Source organism: Diadema antillarum, unplaced genomic scaffold, assembly GCF_040938485.1.
Source record: "Diadema antillarum isolate AM-2024a unplaced genomic scaffold, OU_Dant_1.0 seq00000893_RagTag, whole genome shotgun sequence".
NCBI classification, from domain to species: domain Eukaryota; kingdom Metazoa; phylum Echinodermata; class Echinoidea; order Diadematoida; family Diadematidae; genus Diadema; species Diadema antillarum.
This window is the reverse complement of record NW_027271756.1, coordinates 1,018,757-1,030,239: the sequence shown is the minus strand read 5'-3', so window position 1 is coordinate 1,030,239 and position 11,483 is coordinate 1,018,757. Positions and strand designations below refer to the sequence as shown.

The 11,483-nt window shown below is 39.6% G+C and overlaps 1 protein-coding gene across 1 annotated transcript; it reads right to left on the bottom strand.

Moving 5' to 3' along the window:
- Positions 1-759: 759 nt before the first annotated feature.
- Positions 760-11,195, bottom strand: LOC139740984 (uncharacterized). Its single transcript, XM_071651569.1, has 13 exons — positions 11,053-11,195; positions 10,139-10,436; positions 9,093-9,201; positions 8,209-8,306; positions 7,563-7,642; positions 6,664-6,870; positions 5,939-6,013; positions 5,471-5,571; positions 5,104-5,231; positions 4,316-4,471; positions 3,395-3,622; positions 2,415-2,507; positions 760-819 (listed from the first exon to the last, which is right to left on the bottom strand). The coding sequence occupies exons 1-13, from the start codon at positions 11,193-11,195 to the stop codon at positions 760-762; spliced, it is 1,776 nt and encodes a 591-aa protein (XP_071507670.1).
- Positions 11,196-11,483: the final 288 nt, after the last annotated feature.

Below are 11,483 nucleotides of genomic sequence, written 5' to 3'. Positions count from 1 at the left end.
AAACAAGAATATGCAGTGGGTTTCGACACCAAAAAACATACATTTGCAACTTGAAATGCGCACTGATCATTTATCTGGCGAACACTAAAATTGAATGATCATCACAATGTCACAATCAACTAATAATTAAATTGCGTCTCTGTAAAAAGAAGTGAAAGACAGATATTTGTTTGTTTTCTTAATATCTTCAGCATTTCATTTAGTTTGCAAACTCACGCAGCATTCAATACCTCAACTCCTGTACAAACGAGTACTGTACCAGATCTTACTTTTGAGTAATGACAGTCCTTCAGATACAGCATGCAAGTTCCTAACTACTTAGCGCCAAACGGGCTGCTGGCCAACATGATTCTTTGTGTATGGATGTTGCAAAACTACACCCTTGACAAAACAGGTTGGCATTGAGTGGGGGGGGGGGGGGGGGGGGGGGGGGCTTAGTTTCACTGCTTGGTGCTTACCACCAGTCTGGTGCACAGAGAAATCTGGGCATAAAACCACCACATTGGCAACTTTTTGTGTCCTTCTTTCTACACTGAATGAGGGCAGTTGATCACAACACTTGGCAGCGCATTCAATCCAAACGCAGCGACGGCAACTGGTCTCATTGACTGCAGATACACTGTCCTGGAAATTACTTACAAACCATGCTCGGGTTAGCCTTCCCTACAACAATGGCGTACAGACAGGATTCATATAGCATAAAGGCAGGATTCTAGGAAGTCCAAACTCAACCCATCAACGTTGTGGGCTCGTCATGGTTCACGGCACGCTGTTCATTAGATCGGATCGCTGCCCAATCCTGAGTAGCCTCTGATGCTCCTATGAAAACAAAGAAAACACACAAACAAAAGAAGGACAACAATCAAAAATATGTAAAGTCATTCAGGGGGCTCTCCAGGCTCCATCTATGGGTGGTGAGATCATGCATATATTTTAACCTGCATTCCAGTTTTCATCAAGCAAAATGACAATGCCATGATAAACCAGACCATGACCGAAGTTCAGGGTGAGTTCACATTCCTCACCCTGTAGCCTGCCCCCTGACTATACCCATATGGCAAGTTACATTTCAGCGAGCACAATTTTGTGAAAGATTATTGACCATTTTAAAGGAAAGGAGAGAATGAGCACGTATGCTGTATTACCATGGCCTCATATCAAATGTTAAGTTCTACTGATGGGCATTTCTTAAGTTGACTTAGATGCTTAATTGATAACTTACATGTACTATCATCATTGCATTTTCACAGACCAAGATGTGAGGAAGAGTATTCTTTCACTGTTCATTATGTCAAATCCAACATTTGGCAACAAATCATAATCACAATATTTGTTTCAGTGACCTATTTTTTTGTTTTATAGTCAAGAAAATACTGCTGTCATGCTAAATAGGATGGAAATAGACAAATATTGTATTCATTCCCCTAGAAAATTGGTGCATTCATCCAGCTAAATTACATAACTAGAAAAGCATTCTGAGAGCGCAAACCTCCGCCAAGTATGCAGCTCATTTCCACCACTGATCTTATTCATCCATAGAGATATCAGTGATTTCCACCCATCGCCCGATTTCCCCAAGTACATGTAAAAGCCTTTGTTACATCATAAACCCTCAGCTGCACGGCGGGCCTTGCCCTAGCAGAAACTAGAGCACGCACTTTAGTGCGCGCATGCAAACCTCAAATGCGCGCAGCCTGAACTCCTAAGTTCATTGACCCTACCTGCCAAAATATCAAAAATCCTTCATAAATTCCCCCAAAATTTTCGGATCACTACCAAAAGTTAATCGTTTGTTACTTGTGTCATTCTAAACCTTTCCTGCAAGTTTCATCTAAATCCGTTGACTACTTTTGGAGTTATTTTGCACACAGACAAACGAACGAACCAACCAACCAACCAACAAACCAACTAACTAACAAACAAACCAACGGTAACGAAAACATAACCTCCCCCTTGGCGGAGGTAATAATTCATCATAATCTTTAGATCTATGTTAATAGTGTACAAACTCAATGCAAACATGGCATGCATGTGGCCAGGCTGCTGCTCAGCAAGGTTTTGTAGCACAGCAGCGTATAGGCTTACTGCAGCAGGCTCTGGACCAGATGGTAACGTGGTCTGCTGTGCCACACTTTGGCACACCTAGTACTTTTAAGACTGAACACACCCATTTGATTCCTGTTTTCATATGTTGCATTTTTGTTTGAGTAAAAGCATAAAAAGAAATGACATGCAGTTAATCTTATTTTTCACAAAACGACCACAAACAACAATACAGTATGCATTCACATTTTATCACACAGTCATTTAAATGTTGTATCCAGTGTCAAAACGCGGAAGAGTGTTCGGGCCGTATCTTTGTGCAGTTACTCCCTTCTGCTTCTAAATATGTAATTGCCAATGAAGTAGCTTACCCTGGCTGTTTCGCCGAGTATATTTACGTCCTCCTGCATCGACATTCTGTGTTTCTGCAACGTCAGGTAACCCTCTTCACGATTGACGTGAGCCTGCAGAAGAGCAAAAAAACATAACAGAGAACAAAAACCTCAACGGATGAACAACTGTGATGTACAATGTGCTCGCAAAAGTCTGAAGTAACTTTTTACAAGACACAAACAATGAAATAATCGGTTTTCCAAGTCACAAACAATGAAATAATTACAGCATGAGGGCAAATGTGGAACATTCAAGTGAGCATCAAAGAAAGGGTATCACAAGTACAAGTACATCTATTAAAGTAAACTGGAATATTGAGTAGAGCTGCACCTTAAAGTGAAAACACAGTTCTTGCATGCCTGCAGAACTGTAAATTATAGCTCCAGAATGGACATGCATGCATAGGAAATGTGTGAAATCAAACTGTAATGACACAATTTCAGTCAGGCAACAACGAAAGTGTGAAAAACAGATTTGCCCAAAGTATTACAATCTCAGAGCTCACCAGATCATTGTTGTTACATAAGTTTTCATAATCAATTATCGATAATTGACATATCGAGCCACAATATCCATTGATCTTCCATGCGACAGCAATTTGCAAGTAGCTTGTTTGAAAATATGATTGATAGGGGATGATCAATCCTAACGTAATGTTCTACTTACAATGCTGAATGGGGGGGGGGGGGGCTCTCTTCTGGACTAAAAGTTGTATGTATACGATTGAAATTATTTTACACTTTTGATCCAAAAATACTCTATAACACCTCATCATCCTGGCAAAACGCATCAGCCAGGTAAGTTTCTTGGTAGACCCTTTCATTGTATTGCAAGCAAATTCCATATGGTGTAGGATGAATTTTTAGCCCTTCTGAGAACTTCTGATGTTTTAGCTACAACAGTTTGCCGGTAAATTAACAATGACTTAATGACCTAATGGCCGCCCTCATCCAGTTACCTTAGCCAAGTAAGACTGCTCCCGCAGGAGGGCCTGTTCCAGCTCCCGCTCCTTGTTGGTGCACTCGATCATCTGCTGCTTCAGCAGCTGCTGGTGGTGCCGCTTCATGTCGGCCAGCTTCTGGTTCAGCCGCCGCACCGACTGCTCTTTTTGCTTGCGCGAGAGCTCCGAGTCCCGCACCCGATTGGAAAGGTTGTGCTCTATCTCTTCAAGTTTGCTTACTGTCCTCTGTAAAGAGAATGGTGGAAGGGGGGCGGAGGGGAGAGGTGGAAATGCAGTGAGGGTGACAGTCAATTTCGAGATAATTGAACAAAACCCGAGACCCATGCGGTGCTTGTTTCTCAATCTAAAATCCCACGTTTACGCATTTGCTCATCATGCTAAAAAAAATGATGTTAAATTTTTGTGGATGCCTGTGGCATATGCCTGTGGCATAATCACGCTCGAGAATCATGTGACTCTATTCCTGTGTATTTCATGTGCTATTTATGTAGATATTATCAATGCATTTTTTTCCTTTTCATGATTATAGATGGTAGTAAAATAACAATGGGTGGCTGATGGCCACTTTCATCCACCTTTTGATCGCAGCAAATTGCATATTGATGGATGCACTCGGCTTGATGGGGGTTATGAATCAAACAACCAAATGAGTGAATGGAAAGACAAGAGTCACATTAATCGTCTTATGCAATCAAACAATGACAGATCCTTTGAAAAATTTTACCTGAACTAACAGGGATGAAATTCTGAATATGTCATTTCTCATGTCATTTTTTTCTCTGCATCCATCTTTAACCCCATACTTCTCCATCTTAGAGAGTTTGCCCCCTTGGGCCCTTGTCACTACATACTTTGGCATTAGAAATGAGATAAAGCTTTTCTCTCATAATTTTCAGCCAGCTTCGGAGCCACACCCACCTGTGCATGCTTCATGGTATCTTCATTCTCCCGCCTCATCGCGTCGAAGTACTTCTTGTTGTATCTCTCCGCCCACTTGGCCACGGAGGCCTCGTGCTGGTCCCGCTTGTCCATCGAAATCTGCTGCAGCTTCTTCTGTTTCCTGGCATTGTGAAGCTGGAGGGGAAGAATCGTGCAAAATTAATCACCCATCAAAGTTTTATTCACATATTCAAATCTATGGATGCTTCATCCATCCTCACGTGCATAGTAGTAACAAGCCATTCTCTTAACCTGTACGTAAAAAACACTTCTCAATACTTGGAATCCAGTTTGCGAATGTTAGATATTGCTATGTTGGACCAATTTCGGGCAAGCTTTCAGGTTGTCAAAGAGATTCGCTGTCAGAAAGGCATGCACAAAATTTAAATATGTCAGTTAACCAGTCCATTCTCCTCTTGGTCTTGGGGTATTTTGTATATGAGTTTGGTTGGCTGAAGACAAGTTTGAAAGAAGAACAAGGGGTCAACTGATATACACACACAAAAAAACCACTTATTAGAGTAAAGACTTAGTCATAAAAGTTATTGCCTGGGCAAGAGAAAATGACTTAAAAAATGAAAGACCTTTGTTGCAATTAATATTTTGTTTAGCAAGCCCCAGATGACTTAACTGACATTTCACTACCCATTCCCCACGACCCATTCATCCTATACAAGCAGTTTGTGTTGCTATCAGTGCATCTAAGATTACTCCTAACCCTACCCCCAAATCCTAGCCCTAACCTGAACTCTGAAGCAAGAACTCACCTGCAGCTTGCGCTCTATCCTCTTGTTGGTGAGATCCAGCCTGGTGTTCAGCGCCTCCTCCTGTAGCCTCTTCTGGGTAAAACTGTTGTCAGTCAGCCGGTTCCTCGTGTCCAGCAGGGCTCGTCCCTCTGTTGGTATGGCAACATAAGTGATGATGTTACGATATCAATTTTCCTGATGAACACAAGGCATCACTTGAACCTTGAACCTTCTCGATTAACGAACAATCTGCAATCCTGTAGACCATGATATTTTAACACCTCCCTTCTCTTTGTGGTAAATGTGATTAAGTTGCTTATGCACCACACACAAACATTAGAACAACAACAACTGCAGATGGAATGATTTGAAAGCAGTAGTCACTCACCGTCTCGTATCTTCTCCTCCATGCCTGTTCTGGCTATTGCTTGGTCGAGACTCAGCTTCCTCTTGGCATTCTCAAACGTGTCAATCTTATCTCGGTTTTTCCTGGAATGTCAGAGAAAATTGAAGGAATAAAGTATCGGCATAATGCATGACTGGACTGACAGCAGTAACGATGATGATGATGATGATGATGATGAAGATGATGATGATGATGATGATAGTGATTATGATGATGATAATGAAGATGAAGATGGTAACGATGATCATGATCATGATCATCATCACCATCATCATGATCATGAACATGATCGTGATCTTCATAATTACCATTTGTAGAATGATTATCAGCCTTATTATCATTACTTTTTCTACAACAACTACTTTCAGCATGGGTAGTGTTGAGATTATTCAGATTCTTATACACTGAACTAAATCTTTAAGATTCTTTAGATGAAGGTACGGTACTTACTTGATCTTCTGTTCATATTTTCTCTCCATTTGATTTTCATGCCTCCAAGCTTCATTACCCTCATCTAGATGATCCCTGGATGAACAAAAAAAAACCACAATACATATACACATATGAAACCAACAATGAGAGCCAGTTCACAATTAGCTCTTGTGCACATCTGAACAAATGACCTTTCTTTTTTCTCACTTGGTTAGGCACTCATCATCAAGGCGATATACTGCATACTCTTGCCAGACACAATATATGGCAAAAATGTTTGAAGGAAGCTGCATAGACCATGTGACTAGAATGGCTTGTCAATTTACACTTGAGGAAGCGTCCATTTCATTGTTTTGCATTTAATATATTGACAAACCTTTCCAATTAATATTGCTAAACACTATTCAGCTTTAATGAAAATTCACTTTGTTGCTATTAGGTGGATATACTGGCAATCACAACTAATGGGGATTATATCATGAATAATCATTACATCACTGGTGCATATCTCAGTGAATTTGAAAACCCAAATGCCTGCTATTACAAATGACCTTTCTCTGTTCGTGGGCAAAGTGGAACTATGAACTGGCTCATTCATTTAACCCTCTCTGGCCATCATCTGAGATTACCATCGACATCGCATACAAACTGGTTGCTGATGAATATGATACGGTACACAAGGGAAATCAGAAAAACAAATGTGTTGCCACCTGTTTGAAGCCCAAAAGACGAATAATACTCACTGCCTCGTGTCCTTAACCATGGTCTGGTTCTTCTTCAGCTCCATGTTGATGTTGAGGGCGAGGTCGGTGAGCTCGCTGTTGAGCCGGTGTGTCTCCTCCTCCTTCAGGAGCATCTTCTTGGAGAACTCCTCGCTCAGCTTCTGCACCTCCACCCGCCGCAGCTCGATCTCGTCCACTTTGGCACGGTACTTCCTCTCCAGGTCACCACTGGAGGAAGAAGGGGGGATATGTAACATAGGGGGTCTATTGATCAGGTTGAAGATTCCACCTGCTGTGCTACATCAGATATAGTCAGGGGTGTGAGAAGACTTGCAAAAAGAAACCTTTAAAAAATCTGAAACTTATGACAAATTGTTTGAAGTGCATTAAACTGCAACCATTTCAATGTATCTGAATTTCAAAAAAAGTCTGGAAAGTGAGTTTACGATGGATAAAATATCATAATATGTGAACAAGCCTTCGGCATCTCTGTTTCAGAACTTCTAAATATGGCACAATGTACCAGAGTTGATACCATTTGCCAATTATTGCTGGTCACCTGGGATGAACCAAGGGGTTGGAATTCTCTGCCCATTTTCAGGTGTAGACAATAATTATAGTCACAGGGGAGGACCACTTCACTGGGTTAAAACCCAGCTTGTGGGATCTTTTACATGTATGAGTGTATGAGTCATAACTTGCTAACACACTGGATCTCAATGTAATGTCCTATCCAAGGGACAGAGTGTTGTTGCCTTTTACTAGAGGGCATGGCATGATAACACACAACACTGGTCAGCTACACTTAATAATTTGTTTTTTTGTTTTTTTTTCTATGGTGCATGTCTACCACAACTGAAGATGAAAAACATTACTATCTTTGCTGGGCTTTTTCTTATTCATGATGTGCTGGTACTCACATTGAAAGAAAGACCTTCCTGTCTTCATCCTTGAGTTGTTGTTGCTTGCTTACACCCTTTTCTATATTCTGTTTTGTTTGCTGTGAAGATGCAAGAAGAAGGGAATAACAATGATAATCAATGTACTCATGATCATGATAAAAAAAAATACCAGTGTAGTGGCAACAACAGAATAAACTTTTAATGTACGGTCCAAGAAAAGAGGATAATACTCATTAATGTATATTAATGTCAATGAAAAAGTCTGTCAAGAAAAGGATAACTTATAACAGGTATTACAGGTATTAATTATCTCCCCACTTCTAACCAGTGCAGGTGGGCAACAAGTTCAGCTAAATATGAAATCTAAAAGATTTGTATTCATTATTATTGGGCCTCAAGAAAAATTGTATTAGCCAAAGTGGCCGTGGACTGAACAAGTTTGAGAAGTATAGCATTACTACAGCATGTTGCCTGCTCCATGAATTCTGCGTCTACATTTATGATTCGAGTATTTTCGTCTAGATAAATATCTCCAATACGGTACCTATACTTTTAATAACAGCAAATATATCAGGGGTTATGCCAGTGAGAACACTAATACTGCTATTGATGAAGAGGATTATGATGTTTCAGAACTTAATGAGAAATAGATGGTTTTACTTACAGATTCTTTCTGATGGACATAATCTCTTGTGATTAAGAATTCCTTCTTGTGATTGTCAAGCATCTTCTGGTCTTCCGACTGCTTCTTCCGACTTATTGCTGGGGGTACATGGGAGGGGGGAGAGAAATATGGTTACTAAGAATAGATACTGGTAGTTGGTTTTGAAATAACAGGTTGTTAGAGATAGTTCTGTACAGTATCAGGAGGATATGTTCTTATACATTTAGACGATCTAAAATCACTTGTCTTTTCAGAATCAATATGCAACAAGTCAACAGTCAAGATGTCCTTATCAATGTCAATGGGCTTTTTGCTGGGTGTCAACATTTCAGGTAAAAGTCTAACATTAGCAACATTATCTGTTGATAACCAATTGCGGTAGTGTATTTGCACTGAATACATTCGACATACTTGAGCACGAACATGTGCATGCATGCAACGGATGCCAGTGTCTACATTGTTCATGAACTGATAAAAGAACATAGTATATATCTTTGGAGGAATGAAATAAACACACTGTTACATACACAGCTTACATAAAGGTGTCTCAGAAAAGTACCAGTAATCTCTTTGAACATTAAATTTCCTTTTGCACTAAATGGAGAAATGATTAACATATTCTGCAACTAGGTGATAGACACAAACATAAATGAATCTGAGCAAGAATTATAGCTGATGAACAAAATTCGCATCAGTACTATCACCAATGGCAAATTGATGAAAGCATATAAAGTTTTGCTGTGGCCTTTAAATATATAAACACTAATGTAACAGTGAGATTATCATATTGTGATGGACATAAATTATAATCACTGAAGCAGTGGTAAGGGCCCCTTACGGATGGACACAAAGTTTGGGGTTTGTTTGTTTTTTTGGTCCCTCACCAATTTCATAGTCCCTCATCGTTCTCTTGAGAAGTGTTTGATTCTTCATCAGGTCTCCCTCAGCTCTCTTCAGGTCTCTTTCCTCTTGTCTGTGCTGCCACATGTGGTCCTGGATAGACAGTTAAAGTGAGAGAGAGAGATAAAATATCAATATATATGCACTATATATCACCACAGAGGTCACCTGTATATAGTACTTCCTCGATGTCTCCAAGTCACCCGCGAGCATACCAGTACTCCGCAATGTCATCCTGATGCTTGGTAACCACGCCCTACCCCTCCATACACACAAAATGCCTACAGTCATTGTCTGACACATAACAAAACTGCCTCATTTCCTTTATGTTATTCCACATTATATTCAAATGAAATTCTACACAGCAACATAATGTAATTTCAGTTGTCTTTTAATGAATTGAAATTGTGTTCCTTTATTGTAATTAAACATTTATTTATATGGATGATTTTACAGTTCATTTAAGATGTCTAATATAATGGTCATTGAATTGTTGTATTTAGTTGTAATCATTGTTTAATGATTTATATATTTTACAATATTTTACAGCTAAATGTGTATTTTACTAATGCAATTTTGTGTATCTTTAATGTTCTGTACCGTACATTTTATGTGTTGTTTTTTAAAAAGGGCCTTGCGGAAAACCAGACCTTATTGAGCAAGCAACCCTTTCAAAATATGTGAAATGAATAAATGAAATAGATAAATAAATAAATAAATAAATAAATAAAAAGAGGTTAAATACTGACAAAAAAGACACAAGTTCTTTCTTGCTGAATATGTGGTAATAGACACCAATCATGCTATCAAAAGAGTAAACAAATTCAGCGCTTGACTGAAGGTTGCTTACAAATATCATTGGAGCATCATTTTTTTTCTTCCCCTAAACTTTTCCAACATTGTGTAAAGCTGAATTGTCGAGGAACATCTTTTTCCAATTTTATGACAGCAAAAAATGTGATTCTTGAATTAAAAATCTTGAATGTATCTAGTAGAGTAACAAAGTCTACCTCAAGGAGTATTACTCTACCTCAATGATTTTCATCCTCCTTGTATGTTCTTGCTCATCCCTGGCCACCTTGTTCATCACATCGACCACCGTCTCTGGCTTCTTGGGACCCATCTGTTCCCCGAGGGGCCCGAGGGATGCTGGTGCCGACTTCGTCGGGGAAGGGGACTTCTGTCCGGCCATGCCCCCAACAGGCCCAGGCTTGCCCTTCTTGGATCTGCTGCCCTTGGATTCGAGGACCTTGCCACGGACTTGGAATGAGTGGGTGTACTTGGTGGAGTCGAGGAAGCCATCAGGGCCACACTTTCTCTCTTGCTCTCTGTGATAATCATTTCAAAATGACATGCGATGCAAATTAGGGATGAATGCAAATATAGGGTGGACACCAGGGGTAATAACTTACATGTACATGTAAGTATCAAACTCATAATATACTAGCTATTAGAGACACTCTTTGACATTTTCTATGGATTTTTTAAAGATATTCTCTGAAGAGCACATGTATTTGCAGGGATTCAGATCTGATAAAATGATGCACTGTATGTATTCATTTGTAAGAAGTGCACAAACTGGCTTCTTTTTTGTGTGCTGTAAGTGCATGTCAGTTTTGGTGTCGTAAAAATGCAACTTTCACTGTATAATGCACTGTATAGTAAAAGAAAAAAGAAGATTGTAGTCAATAAAAATAATTTCATATATGCTACCTCTTCCACACAAATATGAATATATACGAAAAAAATACCACATCCTTGTTTGAAACAATGTGAATGTGACATATTTAAACTTCTTTGCTAAAACTGCCCAGTATATAACCTAAAAGACACAAATATATTCCTTTATTTATTTTTTTTATTTTGTCTCATGAGTTTTTTTTTCTTTAGTAAGTCATATTGCATTTGTTATTTTTGTTTTTTTTTTCGTTGAACCACACTTACTTTAAGAATGCCGCATACTCCTTGGCCTCCTCAGCCTCTGGTTCCTCCGTCTTCACCGCCAACGTGGAATAGCGGGACTTGTTCCTGGGGCTGCTCTCAAAGGAGAGCAGCACCTTCCCACTGGGCATGTCCTGTTTCAGCATGGTGTCTCACTCGATCCTCTGCAGGACTGGTGCTCTTCTCGTTTTTAATGTGCGACCTGTTTTTTTTACAGAGATGATAAAGAGATAGGAACTACAGTGGGGCAGTGCTGCTGGATTTTCTTTTCCTTTTTTTACCAATCTGGAGCTCTGTAGGCCTATACTTTTGGATGCAATCAATGAATCTCAATTAAATGACAACAGAGCAACAAGAATCAATCTACCATGCACATGATGCTGCTCCCCTGTATTAGACCAGGATGATGGAACTCATGATGAAGGAATGCAGTC